Below are 15,817 nucleotides of genomic sequence, written 5' to 3' on the forward strand. Positions count from 1 at the left end.
GGGTTTGAACCGCCAGCCTTCTGGTTAGCAGTCAAGTGCCTTAGTCACTATGCTACCAGAGCTCCCTTAGTTGATATAAATAGATTGAATTGTTTCACTGGTATTTATTGAGCACTTAACAGGCCCCAGACACAGTGCCAGTCATTTTACCTATGAGGAAATAGAGGTTTAGAGGGAGAGGAGTACCTGAGGTTGCCCTGGGATTGATTCAGTGCTCCTCCCACCTGCTTTTTGACTGGCAAATTGTTTATCAGCAGTTGAGAAATAAGACAAGTACACACGCAAACAATTAGTGCCCAAGATAAGTGCTAATGACCAAATGAAGCTTTGTAAGTGCTACAGAAGTTCTGAGGAAATTACCAGCAGACTGCAGATGTCAAAGAAGCCTTCATTCATTTATTCACTCACTTGTTCACTTATCAAATATTTCAGTATGTCTATGATATGATTCTTGGAAGAAAGGTCAGGCAATCTACTTCTGTAGTGATACTGCCTCGGAGACCCAAGGAGGGGTCGCTATGAGTTGGATCTGACTCGATGGCACATAACAACAACAACAACAACATGATATGGTTGGCCGTACAGGTGAAATGACAAATGGGACAAAACAGAGACACACATAAAGACAGACATTTATGGTGGAAGCCAGTGATGCTGTGTTAGGGAAAGCCGGGAAGAGCCATGGTGGCAGAGTGAGACACTAATCAATCTTGGTGGGCTAGGGGAGGCTTCCCTGAGGAAGAACAGGTGAAGTAAGTCCTGAAAGGACTGGTGAAGCTAGGTGAAGGAGATAGGGAAGGACCCTGAAGAATGGAATGGAGGGGGTCCCTCCAACATAAGCAAAGTTGTACAGGTAGGAAAGGCAGGAGGAGTCCTTCCCTCAGCGGACTGGGATTTCCAGAAGCTTTGGAGGGCTCTCTGGTAAGTCCAGCCATTCTTGTGCTCTGAGCCTATAAGCTGGTGTTTTCTGGCACGGTAATTATGGAGGCAGTGTCAGGAGTCAGGGCAATTAGAGCATCTGTGTCCTGTGAAGAGAAAGAACAAGGGATGCATTTGGCTGGGTGGGGCTGACCTAGAGCCACGCCCACCAGAGGCAGCCCTCTGTGCAAGAGCCTGCCTCCCTCCCAATATCCTCCACTCTCTTCCTGGCCTCCTCTCTTCCTATCCCTGCAGCCTGGGACTGCACCACCCTCAGTCCTGACACTCCTGCACGTATTACGTAGGAGACAGTCTGCCTTCTCAACCTTTTAAAACCCCTTTAGCTAAACATCCAAATCTCACCTCTCAACTTCCTTCGACCCTCCTCAATATTATATTGGAATTCCAAAATATATAATTTCTAAAACCAAATGAAAGGTATTACAAGATTGAGTATCCTTTTCAGGCTATGCCAGTCCCTCTTGGGATTCTGGTAGGCTCCTGGGAAGTGAACAGCATAGTCTGAGAATCACTGCTCAGATTTTCTTGCAAACCCCTGATTTATGTGATCCCATGGCCAGACCATGTGCCCTAATTTTTGGTTTAGAAATCAGAGCAGATTTTTCTTAAATTTATTTGGCAAGCAGAGCACCTTTAAACATGGTGTTCTCTGAGGAAACTTGTGAAAACTCACTGATAAATTTAATTCTCCCATAAAAATGAGAAACATAACGGAATACATAACAGTGTTACACATTTTTAGGGTGATGAACAAATGGTGAAGTGTTCAACTACTAGCTGAAATGTTGGCAGTTCAAATCTACCCAGAAAAGCCTCAGAAGACAGGCCTGGCAGTCTGCTTCTGAAAGGTCACAGCTTTGGAAAAAATCTTATGGAGCAGTTCTACTCTGCACACTCGGGGTCTCCATGAGTCCGGGTCAATTCATGACAACTAACAACATATTTTCAAGATTCTACATGTCAAGAATGGGCATAGAATATTTTAAGAAATCATGCTTTGCATGTTTGGTTAATAACTGTTGCTATCCATCCATTTATTTTTGTTTGTTTACTCTCTAGCAGACAAAATGTGGTAGGCATCAAAATTTCTTGTGGTTGTTAGAAGAAAAGGAAAATCTTCACAACTGGACCAATAAGAGACATCACGATAAAAGGAGAAAAGATTGAAGCTGTCGAGGATTTTATTTTACTAGGATCCACGATGAACACTCATGGAAGCAGCCATCAAGACATCAAATGACACATTGCATTGGGCAAATGTGTTGCAAAAGACTTCTTTAAAGTGTCAAGAGGCAAAGATGTCACTTTGAAGACTAAGGTGCACACAATCCAGGGCATAGTATTTCAGTTGCCTCATATGCACATGAAAACTAGACAATGAATAAGGAAGAGCTGATGCCTTTGAATTGTGATGTTGGTGAAGAACACTGAAAATACCATGGACTACCAGAAGAACAAACAAATCTATCCTGGACTAAATGCAGTCAGAATGCTCCTTGGAAGTGAGAATGGCCAGACTTCATTTCACATACTTTGGTCATGTTTTCAGAAGGGACTACTCCCTGGAGAAAGATATCAAGCTTGGTAAAGTAGAGGGTGAGCGCAAAAAAGGGGAAGACCTTCAACAAGATGGATTGACACAGTGGCTGCAACAATGGGCTCAAACATAGCAAGGATTGTGAGGAGGACGCAGGACTGGGCAGTGTTTCATTCTGTTGTGCATGGGGTTGCTATGAGTTGGAGCTGACTCAGTGGCACCTAACAACAACAGCAACAATCCATCTGTTTATTTACTCTCTAGCAGATAAAACGTGGAAAGCACCAAAGCTCGTTGTTGTTGAGTTGGTTCTGATTCATAGAGACCTTATGTATAAAAAACAAAACAAAGCATTACACCATTCTCACAATCATTGCCGTTTGAGCCCATTGTCTTAGCCACTGTGCCAATCCATCTCCTTGAGGGTCTTTCTCCTTTTTATTGACTCTCTACTTTACCTAGCACTGTGCCCTTCTCAGGGATTGGTCCCTCCTGTCTCACCATCCTCACTTCTAAGGAGTCTTCTGGCTGTCCTTCTTCCAAGACAGATTTGTTCATTCTTTTGGCAATCCATGATATATTCAATATTCTTACTAACAACATAATCCAAATGTATCAATTCTTCTTCAGTCTTTCTTTTTCATTACCCAGCTTTCACATCCTTATCAGAAGATTAAACAAACCATGGCTTGGGTCAGGCACATCTTAGTCATCAAAGTGACATCATTGCTTTTTAACATCTTAAAGAGGTCTTTTAAAGCAGATTTGTTCAATGCAATATATCATTTGATTTCTTGACTGCTGCCTCCATTGGCGTTGATTGTGGATCCAAGTGAAATGAAGTCTTTGACAACTTCAATCTTTTCTTCATTTATCATAATGTTGCTTATTGGTCCAGTTGTGAGAATTTCTGTTTTCTTTATGTTGTTGTTGTTGTTATGTGCTGTCGAGTCAAACCCAACTCATAGCGACCCCTCCTTGGGTTTCCGAGGCAGTATCACTACGGAAGTAGGATTGCCCAACCTTCCTTCTGAGGAGTGGCTGGTGAGGTTTGAACAGCCAGCCGTCTGGTTAGCAGGGAAGAGTCTTAGCCACTATGCTACCAGAGCTCCCTGTTTTCTTTATGTTGAGGTGTAATTCATACTGAAGGCAATCATCTTTGATTTTCATCAGTAAATGCTTCAAGTGCTCTTCACTTTCAGCCAGCAAGGTTGTGTCATCTGCATAGTGCAAGGTTTAGTGAGCCTTCTTCTGATTCAAAGCTTAAAGTCTAATTTATGGGAGAAGGATTTAACATTCATTCATTTGGTGAATGTGTGTTGAGTACTTAATATGTGTCAGGCACTGTTCCAGGTGTGGGATGTTGCAGTGAGCATAACAGACAATTGAGAACACTGCAAACATTCTACCCATCAACTAATTTTTTCCTCCTGCAAATTGGAGTTTGGTAGTTGAATAACCCAGTCCATCTAGAGACACCAGCCCTTTAGAGAGAGTTTAAAATTATACACAATACCACTTCCTAAATATTTCTGAGAGTGGGAGCAAGTTAGCAGCTGTCTGGTGGCCCACACCTCTAAGGGTGTGTATTGGGTGGATTGTTTCATCCTGGGATGAGTGAACATTTGGAAAGAGAGCCATGGCCTGTATAACCAGCAGGTGCCCTCCCTAGACCAGGCTGGAAACATCATTGAGACACCACGGGCATAATACCTGGACTTAACCTGCTGCTGTTTCTTGCTCTGGTAGAAAGGCATGAAAGAGGCTCAGCCAGGAGAGCAACTCTTGGAGGGCAAAGACCCACAACCCCCATGATCAGCTTGGCCCAGGGGAGTGTCTAAGGAATATGCATCCACCCACAGGGCAACCACTGAAATGAGAATGGCTTTGGGTCCTCTGGGAGCATGCTGAAAACTGGAGGGGACAAGATAAAATGATGACATTTATTGTCTGGGCAATTCCAAGGCCCTGGAGGATTTAGAACTACTCTGGGAGCAAGGAGGACAATGTATTCCTGTCCCTCCACCCCACCTCCCACCCCTTGCCACCAAAATTCCAGCCTTGTTCCCTAACTGATGTCTCAAGGTCTTTTTGCAGCTCACATTCACCCTGCCTGCCTCCCCATGCATGGACAGACCTTCAGTCTCAATGAGACCTGCTGGATCACAGGCTTTGGCAAGACCAAGGAGACAGATGGTGAGAGGCAGAGATCCTAGAGTGTGTGTCTGTGTGTGTGTGTGTGTGTGTATGCATGCACATGTATATGTATGCACATATATGTATGTGCAGAGTGTATAGGTATAGGGTGATGTGTTGTATACGTAGATGAAAGCTTGGGGATACAAGCCTTGTATATGTTCATACTTGTATATGTACATGGGCTTGGGTATGTGTGTGTGTGTGTGTGTGTGTGTGTGTATATATATATATTCACATATCCATGTATATGGCAAGGCAGTTAGTGTGACTGTACCCCCTAGCCAAGACCACCAGGAAAACACCTGTAGTTGAACAAGTTGGATTTATTCACGGAGAACCATGGACATCTCAATAAGAAGGTGTTAGAAAGGACTTATCAAAGGATTTGGGTGATTTGGACTTCAAAGGAATCAGTCTTTTTTTTCTGGATCAAATGCTGTCAGGAAGCAGAGGTAATTCTGATTGGTCTTCTTAATAATCTTAACAGGAAGGAGGTAAAAATAGACTGAGGCTAAAGCTGGAATTGGTAAAGAAGCAGCAGACACCCATATTGGCTTAGAGAAGAAGGGTATTTAGTTTGCACAGTGACCTTGTTTTTGTCTGTGCTTGAGCAAGATTATGAAGCAGTTTTATTTCTTTGTTTCTTCTTCTTGGCTTTTTCTCCTTTCTTCTTCTTCTTCTTTTATTTTTTTCCTTCACTGCATCATGATCACAGAGTGGTCTTGTTGGATGTCTATGCTCTGTGAGATTATTGTATATTTTTTGCAAATAATGCATCCATGTAAATAACACACCCACATAAATACCCAAATATAATGGAAGGAAATTAACATAGTGCACTTACTAAAATAACGTATTTGGGTGGGGGCAGTTGTGTGGTTGGCAAAAAAAAAAAAAGTTTAACACGTGCATTATTTGCATAAAAATGCAGTATTTCTGTTCAGCAGGGGAACACTATGGCCTGGCTGGGCTGCTGGCTATGAGTATAGGGCCAGCTCTGGGTGTCAGTCCTGGTGTTCTCAGGATCAATGGGGTGGAGTGATTATTGGCCTGGGAGAAGACCTTGTTCTGATCTTGACTCCATAACTGACTACTAGCAGACTATGAGCAAGACACTTTTTCAGCCCTAAGTTTCCTCATCTGTAAGTAGGTTAATTACAGCTGCCCTAATTAGGACATGTAATTATAAAATGAAATGAACTGATTTATCTGATGCTACCTTGAACATAGAAAAGCATTGTACAAAATGTAAGGTAGCCTGGGTTTGTCTGTTCATGTATGGTGACAATATACAGTGTATGCATCTATTCTGCCTGTAGTGAGTTTGTGTTTGGTGTGACAGTGTGTATGCTCATATGTCCTGGGCATCCAACACAGAGGACTCCCCTTGGGCCAGAGACCAGCCAAGAAAATGGTGCTCTCCTATCCCAGGAGTCTGAGCCCTGGGGTGAGCAGCTAAAAGACCATGACTGCCTGGTGTCTCATTCCCTTCCCATCCTTTCTTTCCTTCCCTCCTCTTCACTGAAGACAAGACATCCCCTTTCCTCCGGGAGGTGCAGGTCAACCTCATTGACTTCAAGAAATGCAATGACTACTTGGTCTATGACAGTTACCTTACTCCCAGGATGATGTGTGCAGGGGACCTTCGGGGAGGCAGAGACTCTTGCCAGGTAGGCTGCCTCTGAGTTGGTCAAGGGTCCTGGGACCCTGGGGAGTGTGCAAGTCTGGAGTGTTGGGGTTGGAGTGAGAATCAAGTGCCCTATCATCTCCTATACAAGGAACTCACCTCCCACCCTGCTGATGTTCTCATTGTCTCCTATAGGGAGATAGCGGGGGGCCTCTTGTCTGTGAGCAGAACAACCGCTGGTACCTGACAGGAGTCACCAGCTGGGGCACAGGCTGTGGCCAGAGAAACAAACCCGGTGTGTACACCAAAGTGACAGAAGTCCTCCCCTGGATCTACAGCAAAATGGAGGTGAGAGGCTTGCATGGGGCGTTCTACACCAAGTAGGCTGGGAACTCCCAAAGTTGGGGTGTCTAGAAGAGGAATGGACAGGCTTTCCCAGGGCCATAGGCAGAAGTATCTTCACCTACTCATACTCAGGAGTGTGCAGAAGGTACAGAAGACCAGGACAGAAAAAAAAAAAAAAAAAAAAGTCAAATGCTAGGCCTATTGCCAGTCTCAGCAACCTTTGTTTCTTTCTCTCTTTAGGACAGAGCTGAAAAAAGGGTGGCCTAGGCCTTGAAGCTGGCTCTAATACCTTTCCTCTCCTCAGTGAGGCCAAGTTGTGAGTTCACACAGGTCACTGACGGTGGGAGGTGGTAGGAGATCTCCTCATTGGCAGGAAGCTGATCTAGTGGAGAACCAGCATCAGCACTCTCTGCTGACCTAGTTTAGCTCAAGCCTTCCCTGGGCCTGCTATCTTTTAGCTGTAAAACAGCTATGCCCAGTTCTTCCTTTCTTTGCCAGGGATAAGGGCAGAACAGCAGAGAGGTCAGATGGGGGAGAAGGAGAAAGTTCAGTGTGTTGGATCTCACAGAACCTGCTTCCAATTTTTCCCTTTGCTGCTCCTCTTTTCTGAGTACCAGTTGCCATTGAGTCAACTCCCGCTCATGGTGACCCTATGTGTGTCAGAGCAGAACTGTGCTCCATAGGATTTTCAATAGTTGATCTTTCAGAAGTAAGTCACCAGGCCTTTCTTCTGAAGCTCTGTGGGTAGACTTGAACCTCCAGCATTTTGGTTTGCAGCCAAGTGTGTTAACCATTTGCACCACCCAGGGACTCCTATCAAGTGATAACTGGGCTGGATTTTAGGCTTCAGCTTCCATGTTCTCCTCCCACCCAGCCCAACCTAGCCTTAATCTCCCTGTTTTCTTCCTCAGAGTGAAATGCGCTTCCGGAAATCCTAGGGAGCTGTCCTGCTCCACCTCACAGCACCAGCTGCTGGGATAACTCTGACTGAAGTGATGGGCCATTTGCAACATCATCTAGGATAAAGTACAGCAGCCACCTCATTACAGGCACCTCTGTTATCTGCTGCCTCTACGAATGTGTATGCATGTGATGCTGCTCTCCCAACTTCTTCAGAAACCAGAAGTGTCAACTCTTCTTGAAATCTCAGTCCCAGGCTGGATACCAGCTGTAGATATCAGTTTGGGCATTGTGAATGTTCCAACAAGGAATGACAGTCCATAGTTGCATGAAGGAGGTGGAGGCCAAACAAGACCAAAGAAGGGCCTGGAAAATGACTTCAGGAATTCTTGCTCTTCTGGCCTTGACCTGGAGATTAGCTCAGAATAGCTAGACAAACCTGTACCCATGTGACATCATGGCTATCCTGTGACTGATTAACAGGTTTTGTTGGACTATCAGCTTCTCAGTGCTGGGACTGTCCTTAGTAGAAAGATGCTCCCATTTGTGTTATAAGCATCCTGCATGTACAGACCTCCTGCTGGTGCCATGGATGTCAAGAGCTGGGCTGTGGTGTGGTTGTCCAGGTGAATGACTATGAAAAGGGCTAACTGGACTTGTCTGGTCACAGGTTGTTGGGGTGTATTTTATTTTATTTTTATACTTTAAATATAGAAATAGGTATATTTTTAAAGATCCTCCTTAAAGTCCAGGAAACTTGAAAGCTAGCATCAATCATTCTAAGAACTCCAGAGAACTCACAGGAGTTACACTGTGCTGGAGTCTTGTGGAATGTTCCAGGCCCTGGCTAGGAAGAGCCTGGGTGAAGGGACTGGACAAAGTCCTCAAGCTGGACATCTCCCAAGTCAATTCAGTCTCTGGGGTTCTTTGAGATACTCAGGGAAAACAATCCTCATTTGGGCTGGCAGGCAAGTCCTACACAAAGAAACCCATATACCACAGACACTGTTGCTGCCTCCATGGGCTGGAACCAGGGGGTGAAGAAATGGATGCTGCTCCTGCTTGGGCTCCAGGCATTCTGGGAAAATCCACTTGGACAGGAACCCTCAGGGGTACTCAGGGGTTGTTTTGGCTCCTGAGATCTTGGAGTTTCTTCTCGGCTTTCTACATCTGTCAATTTCTCCATCGTTCCTGAAACATAGCACTGGTGCAGAAACTGCCACTGAGAAGAAGCTATCTCACACTGTCCCCAGGCCTTCTGAAGAATCTGAGTTGGCCCTGCAAGCCCTCAGTGTACTTGACCTTATCACCAGTCAAAGGAAGGCCTGAGCCTTCCTAGCCTTTTTTCTGGCACACCTATTCACCCCAGTCCCCTTAGCTTCCTTGGGCTTGTGTGGGCCCCTTGTGGTGCTATGACTCCTCAGGCAGGACCCAAGGAGATCCACCTCAGCCCAGCCATCAGGCAGCCTGGTTACAGGCAGCTGCTTGGGGCCAGGGGATGGGGGGGGGCAGTGGACAGGTGGAGGAGGAGAGAGGCTGCCCCTGAAGAGCAGGCTGGAGTTGGCTAGAGTGGCTGGGCAGAATCTGAGAGGGCTGGTTACATTGGTACAGGAGGGGAGGCAACGTTCATGTCCACAGTAGCGCCCCCCCCAGCAATGGTCTTCAGCAATAAAAGTTGTATGACCTAAAGAATTTGTCATTGGATGTTTTACTGACACCCATGGTAGAAAATTGAGATTGCCCACCCAGGTGTCCAGACATCCTCAGTTTTGATTTTTAATTTTGGCTCTTTAGTTTGGGTTCTGTTCAATTGATCATTCATCTATCTATCTATCTATCTACCTATCTATTTGTCAACCATACCAGTGCCAACTCTAGGCTGATGGTGGGGCACAAAGAGCATGGTAGTGTTCTCAAGGAACTCATGGTCCAGTGTAGCAACAGGAAAGTAAGCACACAGTTCTGATTCAGGGTGATGGAAGATATTGTTGAGTGTGGGGATTCGGTACTTAGAACATCGAGAAGAAGCCACCAGCCACACCAGCCTAGAGAGATCAGGGACGTCTTCAAGAAGAGGTGAAGTGTACAATGAGTCTTAAAGAACTGACAATGTTCACAGGCAGACAAAGGGCAGGGGGACAGACCTTCCAGTGCCTGCCCTTTTTCTCCTCCTTCCTCTTTCTCTACCTCTGCCTCTGCTAACTCTGCAATAGGCATGTTTATTAGCAAGTCCCAGTGCTTACTCAAGGAGCTCTGGTAGCATAGTGCCTAAGGTATTTGACTGCTAACCAGAAGGCTGGCAGTTCAAACCCACCAGCCGCTCCTCAGAAGGAAGATGGGGCAATCTACTTCTGTAGTGATACTGCCTTGGAAACCCAAGGAGGGGTCGCTATGAGTCAGGTCTGACTCGAAGGTACACAACAACAACAACAATGCTTACTCAACTATTTTCAATGGTTAGTCCATTGGCCTCTTCTGAAGGACCTACCTCTCCTTGCTCTGCTCTTTCTTTTCCTAAACTAAATATATTAACTATGACCATTGTTATCTCACTGATGAATACCCAGCAAAGCCTGCTTTTGCTCCCAATACACTCATTCCTCTAGCCACAAACACAGAATTCTCCAGGTTTGTCCCCATGTGTCTGGCCTTTGGGAACCTCAAGTTTGTTTGCTTTAGTCTCTCATACGAATGTCAGAGGAAGTCCTTCCTCCACTTCCATTTTTCTTCCATCTGTACAAGAAGGTATAAGGGGAGGGGAGAAGTAGATATCATGCTTACTATATTAGTAGTTGGGGTAACATTTAACTACTATAATAAGTGGACCCCACAATTTCAGTGGTTTAACTCAATACAAGTTTATTTCTCATTCACACACAGTTCATTGTGGGTGTTCAGATGCATAGCAAGATTTCTTCCACATGATTTTTCAGTAACTTCTGTTCTTTCTATCTTATTTATAACTTTGTCATCCTCATTGGCATCTGATTACAGCCAGGGGAAAGAGGGAAGGAAACATGAAGAAGGCACACTCACTTCTTAAATGCTCTGGCACCAAAGTGATATACAACATTTCCACTCATATTTTATAGGTGAAAACATGTTACACGGCGTCACTTCGATGAAGTGGGGCTGGGAAATATGGTGCTTGGCCTGTTCTGATGACAACTACAACCTGCTTGAGAGAGAATTCATTTTGGAGGACCACCAGCCACCTCTGCCCACCAGAGGAACTCTCAGATCCCCATAAGCCAGGCCTTGGGGATGAGAGTTAGGGCTTTGGCCGTTTCTGTTCCTTTCTTCTTAGAAATCACTTTTTTCTTTTCTTTCATGTTTCCTAGGGTATAAGTGGATTTGCAATATAAGTCGGAGGCTTAAACCCAACAGAACTCTGTGGAGAAAGGTGTGGCACAGCTTTGGTAAAGTCACAACCTTGGAAACACTTGGGGCACTTCTACTTTATGCTATAGGGTTGCTATGAGTCAGAATCAACTCAATTCTATAACAATGGGTTTTGATTTTTTTCTTTTTTTGGTTTTAGATTGCAAGATGGGAGTGAGGGGGGAGGCAAGGGACCAAGGTAGAGGAAAAGCAAGATCTAGAAAAGAAAAATACATTTCTTTAGACCAGGACATCTATTCCAGATGCTGTCACATGGACTCCTACAACTCCTGGAGACCTCAGGTGTGTCAGAGTAGAACTGTGCCCCACAGGGTTTTCAGAAGCAGATTGTCAAAGCTTTCTTCTGAGGTGCTTCCAGGTGGACTCGTACCTTCAACCTTCCAGTTAGCAGCTAAGGGTGTTACCCTTTTGCACCACCCAAGGAATTCAGAACATCTATAGAGGCTACAGAAATCATAGAACAGAGGTGGTGGGGCTTCCCAACTGGTCCAGGGTCTCCAGGGAGATGGGGGGTGTTGTGGAGAGGAGTTTCTGGTGATTTTCTCATGGTCCTTGGATCCCAGACTTCTCCAGGTATCAGTAAATTTTCTGACTTTGTCAATTCCATTGATTGATGAATTTCCATGGAATTTCGCTGGGGAAGAAGGGGAGAGTGGAATGAGTGTGTTGGGGGTGGGAAATATGATGGCTCTTTGGAGAAGGAGCCAGTTACAGCCTAGTTGTGAATCCAGCTGCCTCTGGGTCTTGGTTAGATTCCCAAGGGCAATTGTGTCCCATAATTGCTCAGTCCTTATCTCAGTGCAGTTGGAGGACATTGGGAGATGGATATTGAGAGCTCCTAGTACCGATGATGATGATAATGATGATGATAATAGCTAGCAGTTGCCTAGTGTTTGCTATATGCCAGATGCTGTGCTAAACACCTGATGTATATTATCTCCTGTAAGCATAATAATCCTATGAAGCAGACATTGTTATTACCCATATTTTAAAGATGAGAAAACAAAGGCCAAGATAAGTAAAATCAATTTCCCAAAATTAGACAACTACTAAGTGGCAGGGCTGGACTTTGAATCCAGGCAGTCTGATTTTAAAAGCTGCTTTCCAAAGTCAGGTAGAACCTTCCAAATTGTGACCTCATAGGGTCTGCCATCTGGTTCTGTGTATCTTTCCATTCTCCACCCTAGGCCTCTGGTGTGGGAAGGACAAGGTAAGACAACTCCCCAGAGGAGGCTGGGCACACCCCTCAGAGTGTCACAGGAATAAAGGCTATGGGAGGAGGCTCCCTGACACCTCGCCTACCCTAATCCCAAATGCCTGGTTCCTGGAAGGCCCTCCCACGCCATGACAAGCTGTCAGCCCTGGAAACCTCCATGTCACCTTGATGTGGGTGGGTAGCTCTGAGAAACACATGTCCCTCATTCTCTACCTCCTCTGCACTGGTCCAGTCTTCCTGTACCTTGGAATAGCTACATCCAGCCCAGGAAGCAAATGCCACATGGTTTTACAATGAGTCCACCAGAGGAAAGGGAGGACCATGCTCTGGAGAGAGCAGCCCTATATCATCCAGGTAGGAAGCTCTATTGGATGAGTCTTCTAAGAAAAGTAAGTGTACTAACCACAGCTCAGCTCCTTCCAACAGGACATAGGTTGTGGACATAACAGCCTCCTCTGTCCAAGCCCTGCGTCCCAGAGAAGTTCTTCACTTTTCCTACAAGGAGGGGGTTGGGAATATGCTTTGAATAATTCCTCTGAATTATACTATGTTGTAGTGGAGGGAGCACTGGAGTTGGAATTGGAGTACCTGGAGGTACACATTTCAGCTCTACCACTTACTTAGCTATGTGGTCTTGGGCTACCACTTAGCTATGTGACCTTGAGCAAGACACCTGTTTCTTCATACGTAGCATGAGTGTATCTAGCCCACATGTTGCTGTGAGCTTAAATGGTATGTAAACAAGCAGGACATAGTGATGGGCATATTGTTACCCTTGAACAAATTTGAAATTGTAGCAAAAGGATCTGAAGCTTCACTCCTATATCTTTTTATTCATACTAGATACTAGTAAAACCAGTTGCCACTAAGTCAATTCTGACTCATGGTGACCCTGTGTGAGTCACAGCAGAATTGTGCTCCATGGGTTTTCATTGGCTGATTTTTTGGAAGTAGATTACCGGGCCTCTGTCTGGACTCAAGCCACCAACATTTCCATTAACAGCTGAGCACATTAACCATTTGCACCACCAGTGGGATAGGTGAAGAAAATTTAAATAAATCTTAAGAGTCTAGGAAACTTGGCATTTATTTGAAGAAATTTTCCTCCTGACGTTTTAGTCATGAGCTGATCTTCCATGGAGGTGACACTACCACTTGGGGCATATCTCGTGGTTTCTTTAAGTCATGGAGCTCCACTGATTTGAGCTTACTCTGCTCTATTGTAACTGACAGGGTCAAGAAGGCAACATGTCCCTGAAAGAGTTCTCCTCTAGAAGTTAGTGTCCTGCCCTGGTGACTTCTGACTGCTCAGCCAATGGAACTGACAGTTCAGCACTATAAGGAGGCACACATTTTTACCTCCCACCCCATGCACTCCTCAACCCACAGCCATCTGGTTCCTGCCCCACTATGTCTGTGAACTGTCCCCCCTAAAGCCACCAGTGACTAGCCTCCATGTTGCCAAATTTAATGCACACTTTTTATTCCTCACCTTACTGGAACTTTCCATTGTTGTTGTTATGTGCCATTGAGTTGGCCCTGACTCATAGCCACCCCTCCTTGGGTTGCCAAGGCAGTATCACTACAGAAGTAGATTGTCCAACCTTCCTTCCGAAGAGTGGCATTTAACTATTGAGTACATTCTACTTGGTAGTGAAACTACCATGGCTTCCATGGCATCAAGTTCTCTCAGTTACCCTCGTTTCTCTTTCTCAGTCTTCTAAAGCTCTGCAAATGTTGGTGCTCTCCAGGGGATTACTCTCAGCTCTCTTCTCACAGTCAATGTTCACCCTTGGCCAACTCATCCATTCCCAGGTTTCCAACTAGTACCTATGGAGCCAGCCAGAATTTGCTCAATATCATGACAAGGTGAGAAATGTCTCCTTTCTTTTAAAAATAAGATTAATCTGATTTTGAGCTGCCACAGTCCAACTAAAAAACATCCCGCATCATGTTCATTACCAGGAAGCACAGCCCTAGGAAAGCCTCTCCAGGCTGGGTGTTTTTTCTAAAGCTGTCATAGATACCCCTCAGAGGTCCTTTGGCCCTCTCAGAGTGTTGCACAGGTGAAGGAAATAGCTCCCAATCTATCACCCTCTGTATCCCCAGTCTCAGGAATCCCACTCTCTCCAGAATTGGGTTCAGGCTGTTCCCCTCTTCTCCATCCCCAGAACTCCATTTCCTGGCAGACAGTTCAGATCTGTCTCTCTTAGGAACATTGGCTTTGAAAAGAAAAGCCTATGAATTCTCTTTTGGAGCAAAGTCTGCTTTGCTCCAAAAAGCAGATGATGAGACTATGACAGAAATCAAGATGAGTATTGTTTTAGGGAAATCAAGATGAGAATTATCTAGTACTACTATAACAGAAATACAAGTGGATGGCTTTAACAAACAAATTTATTCTCTCACAGTTTAGATCAGCCCCAGTCACCAAAGGCTGCAGGGAAAACTGCTCTGGTGGCTTATGACTAGGAAGGGAAACAGCAAAGAGGGAGACACCCTGAGCTGTGGACTTTCTGCTGTCCAGTGGGCACAGCCATTTTGATTGTTTACATGTAGCAGCCATTTTGGATATTTAAAGCAACCCAGGGCACAGCCATTTTGAATGTTTACAAGTGGCAACCATTTTGGATTTTAAAGTGATAGCATTCTCATTCGGATTCCAGGGACCTAAGAACAGGCAGCAAGGCGGGAAGCAGGAAGATGACAGAAAAGGCAAAGAGGACCAGAACAGATCGAGGAGTCAGCCTCAGGGACCCAGGTGAGGAGAGGGAACCCAGGCAACACCCCACAAGCAGTAAAGCGGGAAGGCAGGGAGAGGACAGAAAAGGCAAAGGGGATAGGAACAGATCAAGGAGTCAGTTGCAGGGAGCCAGGTGAGGAAAGGGAACCCACTCCACCCCCCAAAAGCAGTGAGATGGGAAGGAGGGAGAGGACAGAAAAGGCAAAGGGGACTTGAACAGATAGAGGAATTAGCTGCAGGGATCCAGGTAAGGGTTGTTGGAAGGGTTTCCAACAGCTAAGGGAGACAAACCTGTCTGTCAGTTTGTCCTACTGTGGTGATGTGTTGCTGTGAGTCTTGAGGCTGTGCTACTAGTGTTTCAAACCCAGTGAGGTGCACCTGTTGCACAGGTATCAGCTCAGCTTGCAGATTGAGACAGACTGGGAAGAAGGAGGAAGACATCCAGTTCTCAAAGAATTGGCCAGGGAAAACCTTATGACTAGCAGAGAAACACTGTCTGATACACTACTGCACAACTTTATGAATAGTCCAGAAACATTGTCCAATAAAGAGGAGGAAGATGAGTCACTTAGCTTAGAAAGCTCTCAATGTAGGACTGAAAAAGAGCTGCATTATCAGAGTAAAGTAAGCTTTACTCATATGGATAACATAAAGCTTTCAAGACCTCCATTTGCTGATGTGGCACCACTCAAATTGAGGAGAAACAGCGGCAAACATCCATTAATAATCGGAACATGGAATGTATAAAGTATGAATCTAGGAAAATTGGAAGTTGTCAAAAATGAAATGGAATGCATAAAGATTGATATCCTAGGCATTAGTGAGCTTAAATGCACTGGTTTTGGCCATTTTGAATCAGACAACCATATGACTACTATGCCAGGAATAACAGTTTAAAGAGGAATGGCA

General features: G+C 45.1%; 1 protein-coding gene across 1 annotated transcript in view; it reads left to right on the top strand.

The window, feature by feature from the left end:
• The window catches only part of TMPRSS13 (transmembrane serine protease 13), a 33,485-nt gene extending 25,900 nt beyond the window's left edge, over positions 1-7,585 (top strand). Inside the window, exons 9-13 of the mRNA XM_007936595.1 lie at positions 902-921; positions 4,574-4,672; positions 6,203-6,345; positions 6,498-6,650; positions 7,559-7,585. Coding sequence (XP_007934786.1) covers positions 902-921; positions 4,574-4,672; positions 6,203-6,345; positions 6,498-6,650; positions 7,559-7,585 — 442 coding nt within the window. The remainder of the gene's footprint in view (positions 1-901; positions 922-4,573; positions 4,673-6,202; positions 6,346-6,497; positions 6,651-7,558) is intronic.
• The last annotated feature ends 8,232 nt before the right edge of the window (positions 7,586-15,817 follow it).

This window comes from Orycteropus afer, unplaced genomic scaffold (assembly GCF_000298275.1).
Source record: "Orycteropus afer afer isolate SDZICR_OR568_19922 unplaced genomic scaffold, OryAfe1.0 scaffold00036, whole genome shotgun sequence".
NCBI classification, from domain to species: domain Eukaryota; kingdom Metazoa; phylum Chordata; class Mammalia; order Tubulidentata; family Orycteropodidae; genus Orycteropus; species Orycteropus afer.